Raw genomic sequence first — 15,493 nt, forward strand, 5'->3', positions numbered from 1 at the left:
CTTAAACGTTAGCTTTTTTTACATAGCACATATTGCACTTTTACTTTCTTCTCCAACACTTTGTTTCTGCATTATTTAAACCAAATTGAGTTCATTTTTTATTTGAGGCTAAATTGATTTTATTGATGTATTATATTAAGTTAAAATAAGTGTTAATTCAGAATTGGTGTAATTGTCATTATTACAAATAAATACAACTCGGCCGATTTTTAATCGGTATCGGCTTTTTTGGTCCTCCAATAATCGGTATCGGTGTTGAAAAATCCTAATCGGTCGACCTCTACTTTCTATTATACCACCATAGACTGAAGCAGGCACTAAGACCGCACTCAATGAGCTGTATTCCACCATAAGCAAACAGTAACGCTCACCCAGAGCCGGCGCTCCTAGTGGCCGGCGACTTAAATGCAGGAACTCAAATCTGGTTTAACTAATTTCTATCAGCACGTTAAATGTGCAACCAGAGGGAAAAATAACTCTAGACCACCTTTACTCTACTCACAGAGAAGCATACAATGCTCTCCCTTTCCCTCCATTGGGTTAATCTGACAATTTGATGCTTCCGATTCCTGCTCACAAGCAAAAATTAAAGCAGGAAACACCTGTGACTCGATCAATAAAAAAAGTGGTCAGGTGAAGCAGATGCTAAGCTATAGGACTGTTTCGCTAGCACAGACTGGAATATGTTCCGGGATTCTTCCGATGCCATTGAGGAGTACACCACATCAGTCATTGGCTTCATCAATAAGTGCATCGATGACGTCATCCCCACAGTGACCCGTATGTACATACCCCAACCAGAAGCCATGGATTACAGGCAAAATCTGCACTGAGCTAAAGGGTAGAGCTGCCGCTTTCAAGGAGCGGGACTCTAACCCCGAAGCTTATAAGAAATCTCGCTATGTTCTACGACCCATCAAACAGGTAACGTGTCAATACAGGACTTACATGCTGACCAGACCGGACACGTCGCGTGCGTGAGCATTTCAAAATAAATGTAGAAATCCATGTTATTCAATTATTGCACCCACACTGCTTGTGCGTGCCAGCGAGTGTCTGCAATGCCAAGGCCTAAAATAGAACTCCTTTCTATTTCTGATGCAGATTGCGCTGAAAGTCCTGCCTCTCCCATCTCCTCATTGGTTTATAGAAGCAGGTACTCATGTGCCATCTCTTCATTGGTTATACCCACGTGGGTGACTGAGACTAGCTGTTTTGCCGGTCGTCATAGTATTACTATTAAAGTTTAGATGCCGATCACCATATAAGTTCAAAGATGAAAAGGCCTGGAAGGATGAGAGATGACTAGAAACGATTCGGATGTCTGTTTTATGTGTGGCTTAATTGTCGGGAGTAGAGGACCTTGTGCATTTCAGGTAAAATAACAACTCATTATTTATATCCTAGGAAAAATTACCTAGCAACAGCAAGCTAGCTAAATAGGACAAATTAGCTAGCATGTGCAAGCTAACTAGCTAAATTGCCATACATGTTTTATGCTTTTTGACCTGTCCCCAAATTAATGTCATTGGTTCAGAGTTTGTTTTGATATTTTAACCTGCGTGTTGTGATCGCGTCTGGTGTTGGGGGACAAAATAGTTTTGTGCACGATAGCTCACAATGGTGCACGAGCGCAGACGGTTTGGGTTCTGTGTAAGATGAAATCGTACTACACCGGCTCTGACGCTTGTGGGATGTGGCAGGGCTTGCAAACCATTAGACTACAAAGGGAAGCACAGCCGAGAGCTGCCCAGTGACACAAGCCTACCAGACGAGCTAAAGTAATTCTATGCTCGCTTTGAGGCAAATAACACTGAAATGTGCGTGAGGGCACCAGCTGTTCCGGTAGACTGTGATCACGCTCTCCACAGCCGACTTAAGACCTTCGAACAGGTCAACATTCACAAGGCTGCAGGGCCAGATGGATTACCAGGACGTGTACTGTGCGCATGGGCTGACCAAATGGCAAGTGTCTTCACTGACATTTTTAACCTCTCCCTATCTGAGTCTGTAATGCCAACATAGTTCCTGTGCCCAAGAACACGAAGGTAACCTGCCTAAATTTATTTTATTTATTTATTTATTTATTTATTTATTTAACCAGGTAAGCGAGTTGAGAACAAGTTCTCATTTACAACTGCGACCTGGCCAAGATAAAGAAAAGCAGTTCGACACACACAACACATTGTTACACATGGAATAAACAGTCAATAATATGGTAGAAAAAGTATTTATACAGTGTGTGCAAATGAGGTAAGATAAGGGAAGTAAGGCAGTAAATGGGCCATGGTGGTGAAGTAATTACAATTTACCAATTAAACACTGGCATGATAGATGTGCAGAAGATGAATGTGCGAGTAGAGATACTGGAGTGCAAAGGAGCAAGATAAATTAATATAGTATGGGGATGAGGTAGTTGGATGGGCTATGTGCAGTGATCTGTGAGCTGGTGCTTAAAGCTAGTGAGGGAGATGTCTCCAGCTTCAGTGATTTTTAAAACAATATACAGTGCCTTGCGAAAGTATTCGGCCCCCTTGAACTTTGACCTTTTGCCAAGTGGGACACAATCATGAAGTGGAACGACATTTATTGGATATTTCAAACTTTTTTTAACAAATCAAAAACTGAAAAATTGGGCGTGCAAAATTATTCAGCCCCCTTAAGTTAATACTTTGTAGCGCCACCTTTTGCTGCGATTACAGCTGTAAGTCGCTTGGGGTATGTCTCTATCAGTTTTGCACATCGAGAGACTGAAATGTTTTCCCATTCCTCCTTGCAAAACAGCTCGAGCTCAGTGAGGTTGGATGGAGAGCATTTGTGAACAGCAGTTTTCAGTTCTTTCCACAGATTCTCGATTGGATTCAGGTCTGGACTTTGACTTGGCCATTCTAACACCTGGATATGTTTCTTTTTGAACCATTCCATTGTAGATTTTGCTTTATGTTTTGGATCATTGTCTTGTTGGAAGACAAATCTCCGTCCCAGTCTCAGGTCTTTTGCAGACTCCATCAGGTTTTCTTCCAGAATGGTCCTGTATTTGGCTCCATCCATCTTCCCATCAATTTTAACCATCTTCCCTGTCCCTGCTGAAGAAAAGCAGGCCCAAACCATGATGCTGCCACCACCATGTTTGACAGTGGGGATGTTGTGTTCAGCTGTGTTGCTTTTACGCCAAACATAACGTCTTGCATTGTTGCAGCTCTCAACATCAACTGTTCAGAGGAGACTGTGAATCAGGCCTTCATGGTCCAATTGCTCCAAACAAATTTCTACTAAAGGACACCAGTACGAAGAGGAGACTTGCTTGGGCCAAGAAACACGAGCAATGGACATTAGACCGGTGAACAGCTGTCCTTTGGTCTGAGTCCAAATGTGAGATTTTTGGTTCCAACTGCCGTGTCTTTGAGACTTAGTTAAGTGAACGGATGATCTCCGCACGTGTGGTTCCCACTGAAGCATGGCGGTGTGATGGTGTCGGTGCTTTGCTGGTGACATTGATTTATTTAGAATTCAAGACACACTTAACCAGCATGGCTACCACACCATTCAGTAGCGATACGCCATCCCATCTGGTTTGCGCTTAGTCCCACTATCATTTGTTTTGGACAATGACCCAACACACCTCCAGGCTGCTATTTTACCAAGGCGTGATGAAGTGCTGTATCAGATGACCTGGCCTCTACGATCACCTGACCTCGACACAATTGAGATGGTTTGGGATGAGTTGAGTGAAGGAAAAGCAGCCAACAAGTGCTCAGCATATGTGGGAACTCCTTCAAGACTGTTGGAAAAGCATTCCAGGTGAAGCTGGTTGAGAGAATGCCAAGCTTTCATCAATGCAAAAGGTGGCTACTTTGAAGAATCTCAAATAAAATATATTTAGAGAAACATTTTTTTCTTTGGTTACTACATGATTCAATGTGTTTGTAGTTTTGTTGTCTTCACTATTCTATGTCAAAAATAGTAAAAAAATATATATAAAGGAACCCTTGAATGATACTGTATATTCTGATTTTTAGGCCATATCGCTTAGTCTTAAAACTGTGTTTTCCACCATCAACAAAACACCAAATTATGGAATTTCTCATGGAGATTGACACTTGTAGAATCTAAGCCAAGGCGCATTGAAGCTGTTCTGGTGGTTTGTGGTGGCACAACACCCTATCAAGACAGTGTTGGCTTTTCCTTTATTTTGGCAGTTACCTGTATCTTTAAAACCACTCCCAATATGCTTGCAATTAACACTGTCTTGAAGTTAATTGATGATTTAATATATTTCTTGTCTAGCCTGCCTCTAAGGACCAAGTGGTTGCCATGCTGGACAAGGCCAGGGATGTGATGCCTGCTAAATCAGCTGGTCCTGCTAAAGCTGCCCCCACCAAGCCTGTATCCAGCGTCCACCCGGCCAAAGCCCTTGCAGGTGGGTTCACATACAGCACTAAAGGAATTATATAATCCAGGGAAGGGCAAAAGGCGGACGGAATGAGGTCGTGGTGAATTACGTGACTGTTACATTTCTTTATCCTGCCTTAGTGTTTCATTTTGAAGAACTAATGTGGCCCTTGATGTTGGCCATCCCTGAGCAATAAGTAGACATTGATTAGCTTTCTTTCCTTCAATCCAGACCTCAAATACAGCTAACACTAAAAGCAAAACAACTCAACTTCTACTGACCCATAGGCATCTCTAACAAAATTGCAATTTTTTTGTGCTATCAGCCTCTTCTTTAAATCCATGTTTCTCTCCCTCGCATCCCCTTAGCTTTGAGCAAAACCCAGGCTCCCATTGAAGAATATGCAGTTGCCGACCCAAAGAAAGCCAAGCCAGGGGCACTCCCGGCCAAAGGAAAGGTGAGTGAGTCAAAGCTGTTCTCGTGTTCACCATTTTAGGAGCGTCACCAATATCCATATTTGTGTTTCATGTACTGTACCTCATGTCTGAGTTTGATCATGGTGCTAGAACATGCCAAAGTTGCACTTTAATTATTCCTTGGATGATGGCCACCTAGGCAGTGTGCTTGATTTATATTGATCATAGAAGTATTAATCAACAATTTATTTTTGAAGAATCAGTCACTTAAGACTGTGGTCATCCAGAATGGAGGGTTTTCTTAATTAGGGCAAGCTGTAGCAAATCTAGCATTTGTTGTACTACAAGTCCAGGTACTCTACGTTTTTTTTATCAGTTATGTTCCATTTCATGCCAAATGAACACGACCCTGGTGTTTTGTATGGCTAGTGTAGGTCTCAGGAGTTGAACTCCACCCTAAACAGCAGCAGGAGCTCCAACAGGAGCATTAACACCAGTCTGGACAAGGAACCTAGTGCCAGTCAAGCTAAAGGCTCAGCCTGGGGGAGTAACTGTAAACAGCAGGTACCTCAGGCCTCTGCCTGAAAGGAAATGCTCTTGAAAGGGTACTATCTGCTACTGTTGATGACATGCATGTTTCTTTTCGAACGGGGACATGGTTTTCTTTTTATGGCACACACACTGCCATTAACGAAATCGTGCACAAATCTCCACCACGATCATCTCTCTTTCTCTAGGCACACAGTGTTAGAGGTAGACTCCCAACTGTGCTTATTTGGTGCGTTCGTGCCTATTAGTCAACTGTTCTTACGCCCTCCCCAATTCCTTTAAGGGTCAGTTTCCAGGCCCCCATCGCTCTGCTTTGATGCTCCTTTGAACCTATATCCCCCACCTCTCTCCAGGCTGCTGCTGGGAAGAAGCCCTTGGGTAAGGGTAAAGAAGAGGAGGACAAGTCTGGTCCCATCTTCACCATGGTGCCCAACGGCAAGGATCTACGTGTCAAAGATGAGAAGAGCTTGAAGGTGTGTATGTCATAGGGCTGTCCCCGACCTCAAAAAAGATCTTGGTCTTTTTGATCTTGGTCAGAGTCGCCTGTTCTTTTAACCAATCGATTTGGTCAATTCTTTAAAACATTTTTCAGATACACACCCTGTGTTTTTAATAATAAACTATATGTACTGAGCTTGTTTGAAATAATTAAGACACAAATGACTCGAGGGAGCCAAAGCGAGATACAAGAATTCGCTCTGTCATTCACAGCTTGGTTAGCCAGGGCACCAAAACAGCAGAAATTGATCATCGTGCCCACTATGCTGTTTACTTTCTGCATCTACATCATATCGCTGAGTGCCTTTAAATGAAAGTGAATGTTGTGCATTAATGTTAATACATTGTACAAAAATATAAACGCAACATGTAAAGTCTTGGTTTCATGAGCTTATTTCTTGCATTCCATTGCCAAGATAATCCATCGACCTGACGGGTGTGGCATTTCAAGAAGCTTATTAAACAGCACTATTTCACAGGTGCACCTTGTGCTGGGGGGCAATAAAAAGCCACTCTAAAATGTGCAGTTGTCTCACAACATAATGCCACAGATATTTTAAGGGAATGTGCAATTGGCATGCTGACTGCAGGGATATCCAGTGGATTGAATGTTAATTTCTCTACATTACGCCGCCGCCGCCTCCGTTTTAGAAAATTTGGTAGTGCGTCCAACCTGCCTCATAACCGCAGGCCACTTCTATGGCGTTGTGTGGGCGAGCGGTTTGCTGATGTCACCATTGTGAACTGAGTGCCCTGCGGTAGGGTTTTGTTATGGGCAGGCATAAACTGTGGTCAACTAACATCTAGGGCAATTTGAATGCGGAGATACCGTGACACGATCCAGAGCTACAGTGTGATTCCCTTTTTAAAAATATTTTTAAAGTGTCTGCTACCAGATGCATATCTATATTCCCAGTTGTGAAATCCATAGATTAGACCCTTCTGAATTAATTTGAATTGACGGATTTCCTTATGAACTTAACTCTGTAGAATCTTAATGTTTGTTTATTTTTGTTCAGTATAGTAAACCATACAATTCTGAAAACACATTTATAAAATAATATACTTATTAGATTACATAATATAACCATATACAATTTACAATTTTACAAATTTACAATTTCATCCCTGCGTCTTCTGCAATGGATTATTCAGTTGGCTGAGACAGGCGCAACTCAGAATGGTGTCGTGTGCCTAAAATAAATATTTCCAATGCCTGTCAATTAAATTGGGTCAGTCCTAGTGTTTGTGCATCTATGGGCAAAAGTGCTTGGTGGTGAATATTCAGACGTGTAGTTCACATTTGCCATTTGAGTGAAATCTATCCCCTGTGTGTTGTAGACGTTAAAGTGGAACTTTGGGTCTCCTCGCGATGAGTATGTGGAGCAGCTTAAGGTTCAGATGGCTCCCTGTGTGGCCAAGTGGCTTCAGGAGGAACTCTTCCACCATGACTTCCAGCACCACATCAAGGCCATCAACTCCATGATAGAGGTGAGACCATTTGCATACATAGACTTCTAGTACCAACTCTGAGCTTTCACCGCCATAACAGGTGAGCTACATACTGACCCAGATATAGTAGAATTTGTGAGTGATGCGTTGCACCCTTAGTCAGGTGGCTGGTAGCAGGGGCACAGGTGTCCCGTACCTCTGGGGACACCAATGTGCACATGGGCTGTCTGGCTCACACACACACACACACACACACACCACCACCAAAACACACACAGACATACTCCAGCATCATGATAAATCAATCAATGAGTGCAATTACATGCATTGTATGCTTGTAATATACCAGGGCACACTATGCATACAAAAGTATCTGGACACCCCTTCAAATTAGTGGATTTGGCTATTTCAGCCACACTCTTTGCTGACAGGTGTATAAAATCAAGCACACAGCCATACAATCTCCAAACGTTGGCAGTAGAATGGCCAATACTGAAGAGCTCAGTGAATATCAATATGCCACCGTCATAGTATGCCACCTTTCCAACAAGTCAGTTTGTCAAATTTCTTCCGCAAAGTGGTAGGCCACACAAGCTCACAGAACGGGACCGCCGAGTGCTGAAGTGCATAAAATTGCCTGTCCAAACTGCCTCTGGAAGCAACGTCAGCACCAGAGCTGTTCCTCGGGAGCTTCATGGCCATGGGTTTCCATGGCCAAGCAACCGCACAAAAGCCTAAGATCACCATGCGCAATGTCAAGCGTCGGCTGGAGTGGTGTATAGCTCGCCACTATTGTACTCTGGAGCAGTGGAAACACATTCTCTAGAGCGATGAATCACAATTCACCATCTGGCAGTCTGGACGAATCTGGTTTTGGCGGATGCCAGGAGAACGCTACCTGCCCGAATGCATAGTGGCAACTGTAAAGTTTGGTGGCGGAATAATGGTCTGGGGCTGTTTTTGTGGTTCGATCACCTTTGGGATGCGAACCACCTTTGGATGTGTCTGGCCTCACTAATGCTCTTGTGGCTGAATGGAAGCAAGTCCCCACAGCAATGTTTCAACATATAGTGGAAGACCTTCCCAGAAGAGTGGAGGCTGTTATAGCAGCAAAGCGGGGACCAACTCCATATTAATGCCTATGATTTTGGAATGGCATGTTCGACCAACAGGTGTCCACATACTTTTGGTCATGTGTATTTCGAAATGTCAGCGATTAATTTTCAATATAACGTTTAAAAACAAATGTAGTGTAACGCCACTGCTTTTAACTATGTCGTATGTATAACTAAGACATCGAAGGTGTCAAATGATATGCCGCTCCAGCTTTTCTAGGGGCTAGATGTCAAGATCATGCTTCTTGGTTACAGCTGAGTATCATCTGCATTTTAATGGATGAGAGCTTCCTACTGCCTGAGCTATGTTGATGTCAATTGAGAAGAGTGTGGTGCATAGGATCAAGTCTTGGGGTACTTTTTTGGGGGGGTCAAGTTTAAGTTTAGAAGGTGTGGGAGATGAGGAAATGTTGGACGGGCAAGGAGGCATGGCTGAGTCAAATGGGAATCCTGACTTAAAGAAGGGGTGATTAAAGAGCTCAGCCATGTGCTTGTCAGTAACAACCACATCAACATTAAGGGACATGGGCTGTGAGGAGGATAGTTTATTCTCCATGTCCTTAAAGTAACTCACTTTGGCCTTCCGGATAGCCTGAGTGCACTTATTTCTCATTTGCCTGAACGAGAGAGCCAGTCAGTTTGAGTATGCGTGTGCCGAGCCTTTCGCCAAATGCAATTCTTGAGGTGGAGTTACTCTGCAAGACCATGGTCGAACCAGGGGCTGAACCCATTTTTAATTCAAATTTTCTTTATTGGGGCATGTTAAAAATATCACTGAAGACTTCAAAGAAAGGGCCAAGATTTTTCAACAGAGGGGGTCAAGCTGATTCTACACCAATTTAGAGGCCAGGTCATGAAGGAAAGCTTGGTCATTACATTTTTTTAGTAAGCTTTTGACCAATCAGGACAGGTCATTTCACTGAGCAGCCATTACAAACACAGACTGTAAAACAGGCTGTAAAAGCAGCTCATTATAGAAAACACGACTGATACGCATCAGGGTTATTTGTAAAGATAACATCCAGGAGAGTAGCCTTTTCTGGGTGTTTGGAGTTGTACCTTGTGGGATTGGTAATAATCTGAGAGATTTAGGACTTGGTCATGTGGTTTAAGCATGTCCCAGTTTTGGTCACCAAGCAGGACAAATTCTGACTTAGTGTAAGGAGTCAGGAGAGAGTTTAGGGCAATGACCAACACATCTGGATTGGAGCTGTGAACCCACATGAAGTGGGATGTTCGCTAAAAAAGACTGGTACCCAGACTAGACATTGAATCCCCTCCTGGATCAAGATCCCTGTTGCCGACATTATGTAACAAAATAAATATATATTTGTCTTCTAAATAGCGCCCCTTGTGTCCACTTCCAGTAATACCATATTCCCAGGTATTTTACAGAAATGGTATGAAAATCTGGATACTGCCCAAACCCTAATGCACAGTAGAAATTTGATATTACATTTATGGTAGTAGGTAGATTATGCAACACTCATGTTGACACCTTACTCTGCTTGTCTTAATCAGAATATGCAGATTAAAACACCTGCTTTTCTGAGCACTCTTTCATATTATTAGGACATATACCTTAAACGGCATTCCAGCTGTGTATTTGATCTGCACGTATGCTAGCACCAGCCGAGTGAGCCTCCCACTTTAGCACAAGTGAAGTTAGTTCGGAACAACTGAATGTATGCGTCTTAGAAGTACTTTTCACAATCTTTATGTCCAAACTCCGAATCAGACATTGGGGTAGAACGTTTCTTTTGATTTGATTATTTTCTGCATTCATCAGTGTGCCATCAGGTAGCCTGATTTCAGTGTGTCCATGTAAGTACGATGATTAGGGTAATCTTTCTTCTTGCAAAGCATGTAAACTTTTTAATCAAATTATTCTTAATCTAACTATCCACAACCACATTTTGTGCTTGTCCATCTCACCTCATACACATCAAGTATGGTTACATCTCTGGCAATAAAAGCGGAATCCCATAGCTAGCCCGTTTTATTTTTTTATTTTTTACTCAATTTCATCGTATCCAATTGGTAGTTAGTCTTGTCTCATCGCTGCTACCCCCGTACGAATTCGGGAGAGGTGACGGTTGAGAGCCGTGCGTCCTACGAAACCCAACCAAGCCGCACTGTTTCTGGACACAATGCCTGTAAACCAGCCGTACCAATGTGTCGTAGGAAACACCGTACACCTGGCAACTATGTCAGTGTGCACTGCGCCCGGCCTGCAACAGGAATCGCTAGTGCGCAATGGGACAAGGACATCCCTGCCGGCCAAATCCTCCCCTAACCCGGACGACGCTGGGCCAATTGTGCACCACCCCATGGGTCTCCCAGTCGCGGCTGCTGCGACAGAGCCTGGACTTGAACCCAGAATCTCTAATGGCAGTGCCTTAGACTACTGTGCCACTCGGGAGGCATAGCTATCCCTTCTAATACTAAAATAATTGTATCCAAAGTGACTTACAGTAGTGAGAGCATACCTTTCATACTGGTCCCCTGTGGAATCTAACTCACCACCCTGGTACAAGTGCCATGCTTTACCAACTGAGCCGCACATGATTTCCATAGTACTTGATGAATAGTGGGAAATAACCAGTATAAACATCATGGTGACCCTACCTTAATTTTGGAAGCAATCCTACATGTATGAATGAATAAAGTTAACCCTCTACCTTTTCTCTCTCCTCTCATCATCCCTTGGGCAGTGTCTGGAGGAAGAACACGAGGCAATGGTGGCCTGCCTAGACCTGGTCCTGAAGTGGTACACGCTGCGCTTCTTTGACACAAACACCAGTGTGCTGATGAAGGCCCTGGAGTACCTGAAGCTCCTTTTCCTCAGCCTCAGCAAGCACAACTACCACCTCAGTGAACAGGAGGCCAACTCCTTCATCCCCTACCTCGTCCTCAAGGTCCGTCACTGGGGTATCAAGGCTACATCCCAAATTACACCCAATACCTATATAATTCAATACTTTTACCAGAGCCCTATGGGCCCTGGTCAAAAGTAATGCGCTACAAGGCGAATAGGGTGGCGTTTGAGACTTAACCTGTGTTTCACTGATAACTTTTTCACGCTGAGCAGTACTGTGCTGGCCTGTGTATAGATCTGTTATATACTATAAGGGGTTGTTTATTCGCTACCAACATATGTAATTAGCTGTGGTGGGGTGTGAGCGTGATAAATTGCACTGTATCGTGGCGCTGGTTGCAGTGGCACAGGCGTCTCGTCCCGCACTTCGCTGGGGACACCATGTCCACAGGGACCATCTGACTCACCCCCGCCACCACCCAAAAAAATATTTCAAGTTTATCAACTCTAATCTGACAAGTATTCCTACAATTGGGCGGCACACAATTGGCCCAGTGTCGTCCGGGTTTGGCCGGTGTAGACTGTCATTGTAAATAAGAATTTGTTCTTAACTGACTTGCCTAGTTAAATAGGAGAGGGGGAAATGGTCACAGATTGCAGTTGAACTGCCCTGACTGGTCTTCAACTCTAACCCTCTTGAGTGTTTACTTATTTGTTTGCTCTGTTGCCCCCCTCCCCTTCAGGTGGGGGAGTCTAAAGACGTGGTTAGGAAGGACGTGCGAGCCATCATGGGCATGCTGTGTAAGGTCTACCCTGCCAGCAGGATGTTCCCTTTTCTCATGGAGGGAACCAAATCCAAGAACTCCAAACAGAGAGCCGGTGAGAAGACATAATACTCTGGGCATCGAATGAGAGCATTACCCCTTGTATTAGAATGTTTCTCTAGCTTTATCTGTATTTTGGTATTGTAAGTCTTTCTAAAATGTATTAAGACACACTGGGTTAATCTGGCTTAAACCACTGGGTTAAACTTTACGGAACTTCTTTGGGCATGCGCAGTTTTATTTTCGGTTACAGGTTGTGATTGAATATCTTTAGTACCTTGCACATCATTCCGCATGCTTTCATGACCTAATTGATTGCGTCTAACAACTGGCCTGGTGGCTCACTGTGGGGAGGGTGGCTAATGGCTGCAGAATATTTTTGCAGCTTGAATCTCAAATTAGTTTTTTTTTTAACTTTCTGATGTATACTGAACAAAAATAAATGAAATATGCAACAATTTCAAATATTTTAGTGAGTTACAATTAATATTGCAGGTGAAAACCTGAGGAAAATCCAATCAGGAAATGCCTCTTATTTTGAAACCTCTCTGTTCCTATGCATGCCTATCCATTTAAAGGGATATCAACCAGATTCCTTTTTTATGGTTTCCCTAAGGTGTCAACAGTCTTTAGACATAGTTTCAGGCTTTTATTTTGAATAATGAGCGTGAAAGATCACATTGCGTAAGTGGATAGGTGGGGGGGCTCAGAAAAAGTTTTGCGCTACAGAGTAACGCGGCCATTTTTTGACCCGGTGTTACTGAAAAACCTACACACCCAGTTGATATATTATATATTATCGAATATATATTTTAAAAACAACCTGAGGATTGATTATTAAAAAACGTTTGACATGTTTCTGTGGATATTATTTGGAATATACGTCTGCGTTGTCGTGACCGCTCTTTCCTGTGGATTTCTGAACATAACGCGACAAACAAACGGAGGTATTTATGGTTTAAAAATACTTTATGGAACAAAGGTAACATTTGTTGTGTAGCTGGGAGTCTCGTGAGTGAAAACACAATTTGATTGCTTTTCTGATTTTCGTGACCTAGCTACTTAATGCTTAGTGTACATAATGTTATGCTGTGCTATTGATAAATTTACACAAACGCTTGGATTGCTTTTGCTGTAAAGCATCATTTCAAAATCTGAGACGACAGGTGGATTAACAAAAGGCTAAGCTGTGTTTTGCAATATTGCGCTTGTGATTTCATGAATATTAATATTCTTTAGAAATATTATTTGACTGTGGCGCTATGCTATTCAGCGGTTGCTGACAAATGATCCCTTTAACGGGATGGGTAGCGTCAAGAAGTTAACCCACTCTTCCTAGGCCATCATTGAAAATAAGAATTTGTTCTTAACTGACTTGCTTATTTGAACTTAATATAATACATCAATAAAATCTATTTAGCCTCAAGTAGATAATGAAACATGTTCAATTTGGTTTAAATAATGCAAAAACAAAGTGTTGGAGAAGAACGTAAAAGTGCAATATGTGCTATGTAAGAAAGCTAACGTCTCATGTTCTGAATAAGGAACTGAAAACATATGAAAGCTGGTGGTTCCTTTTAACATGAGTCTTCAGCATTTGTAAGTTTGTCATGGCATAATGCTATGCTAGGCTCTGCTGGCAGCAGGCAACATTTTCACGAAAATAAGAAAAGCAACCAAATTAAATCAATTTACCTTTGAAGAACTTCGGATGCTTTCACTCAGGAGACTCCCAGTTAGATAGCAAATGTTCCTTTTTTCCAAAAATATTATTTTTGTAGGCGAAAAAGCTCCCGTTTCTTCACCATGCTTGGCTGAGAAATCGACCGAAAAATGCTACAACTATAACGCCAAACTTTTTTCAAAATTAGTTACATAATATCGACAGAAACACGGCAAACGTTGTTTAGGATCCATCCTCAAGGTGTTTTTAACAAATATATTCGATAATATATCCGTCGAGGCAGTTGGTTTCTCATAAGAAGCGATTGGAAAAATGGCTACCTCAGTATTTTACCCAAGGTTTTCTGCGGGAGACACCATGTGACCACATGCCATATATGGTCCCTTACAGCCATTCTTCAAGGGAAATGCCTAAAAAGACGTCACAATGCTGTAGACACCTTGGGGAAAACGTGGAAAACGTAAGCTCATTCGTAGCTCATTCACAGCCATATAAGGAGTCATTGGCATGAGGTGGTTTCAAAAAATGCTGCACTTCCTGGTTGGATTTTTATCTGGGTTTCACCTGTAACATCAGTTTTGTGGCACTCACAGACAATATCTTTAAAGTTTTGGAAGCTTTCTTTCCAAAGCTGGCAATTATATGCATAGTCGAGCATCTTTTCGTGACAAAATATCTTGTTTATAACGGGAACGTTTTTCATCCAAAAATTAAAATAGCGCCCCCTAAATCCAACTGGTTAAATAAAGATTAAATAAAGGTGTAAAATTTTTTTTAAATTAAATAAATAAAACGCCGCCCAAAAATACCGATTTCCGATTGTTATGAAAACTTGAAATCGGCCCTAATTAATCGGTCGACCTCTACTTACAATGGGCCTCAGGATCTCATGGTATCTCTGTGTATTCAAATTTCCATGGATAAAAAGTGCAATCCATGTCTGTAGTTTATGCGCTGACAGACATGGCAGCTTTGCTTCTAGCTTCTAAGCAGTATTTTGTTTTTGTTTTATTACATTACTAGCCCAGGAAATGTTTTGTTATTACATACAGACGGAAAGATCTTTTGGAGATCAGTGGTGGTAACTCACCAGCATTACAACCAGGAATATGACTTTCCTTAATTGGATCCTTTGTTCGTACCCCCGGAGGCAATTGAAATTATACCAGAGGTTGCTCCAAGACGAAATCTGTGGAGAAGAGGTATTCGGAGTTGACTTCTAGTCTGACTCGAGGCATGCAGACACATCCACCGCTTCCGAGTATATTACTCGTTAATGTTCAGTCTCTGCACATTAAAGTAGATGAGCTCAGGGCGAGGATTTCCTTCCAGAGAGACATCGGGGATTGTAACATACTCTCACTGAAACATGGCTCTCTCAGGATATACTGTCCACGTCATAGAGCCAGCTGAGTTCTCAGTACATTGCGCAGAAAGGTAAAATAAACTCTCCAGGAAGAAGAAAGCCGGTGGTGTATGTTTAATGATTAACTACTCATGGTGTGATTGTGATAACATACAGAAACTCAAGTCCTTGTGTTCATCCGACATAGAATACCTCACAATGAAATGCCGACTGTAATACCTCCCAAGAGAATTATCTTCGGTTATAGTCAGCCGTGTATATTCCCTCAAGCTGATACCACGACGTCCCTCAAGGAACTACACTGTACTTTGTGCAAACTGGAAACCACATAACCCGAGGCCGCATTTATTGTAGCTGGGGATTTTAAACAAAGCAAAT

The 15,493-nt window shown here is 42.4% G+C and overlaps 1 protein-coding gene and 2 non-coding genes across 4 annotated transcripts in view; all 3 read left to right on the forward strand.

Annotated features, from left to right (window-relative positions):
* The window catches only part of LOC110526152 (cytoskeleton-associated protein 5), an 87,952-nt gene that overhangs the window by 37,747 nt on the left and 34,712 nt on the right, over positions 1–15,493 (forward strand). For both annotated transcript variants that reach the window (XM_036980429.2, XM_090238187.1), the window contains exons 25-30: positions 4,288–4,420; positions 4,762–4,850; positions 5,712–5,831; positions 7,198–7,347; positions 11,138–11,341; positions 11,985–12,120. In XM_036980429.2, the coding sequence (XP_036836324.2) occupies positions 4,288–4,420; positions 4,762–4,850; positions 5,712–5,831; positions 7,198–7,347; positions 11,138–11,341; positions 11,985–12,120 (832 nt within the window). The remainder of the gene's footprint in view (positions 1–4,287; positions 4,421–4,761; positions 4,851–5,711; positions 5,832–7,197; positions 7,348–11,137; positions 11,342–11,984; positions 12,121–15,493) is intronic.
* LOC118965122 (small nucleolar RNA SNORD67) lies at positions 7,441–7,545 on the forward strand. The gene has a single exon (XR_005052453.1). It is a non-coding gene; the product is annotated as a small nucleolar RNA SNORD67 (small nucleolar RNA).
* Positions 11,601–11,709, forward strand: LOC118965121 (small nucleolar RNA SNORD67). Its single transcript, XR_005052452.1, has one exon. It is a non-coding gene; the product is annotated as a small nucleolar RNA SNORD67 (small nucleolar RNA).

Source organism: Oncorhynchus mykiss, chromosome 6, assembly GCF_057628025.1.
Source record: "Oncorhynchus mykiss isolate SJ-2025 chromosome 6, ASM5762802v1, whole genome shotgun sequence".
NCBI classification, from domain to species: Eukaryota; Metazoa; Chordata; class Actinopteri; order Salmoniformes; family Salmonidae; genus Oncorhynchus; species Oncorhynchus mykiss.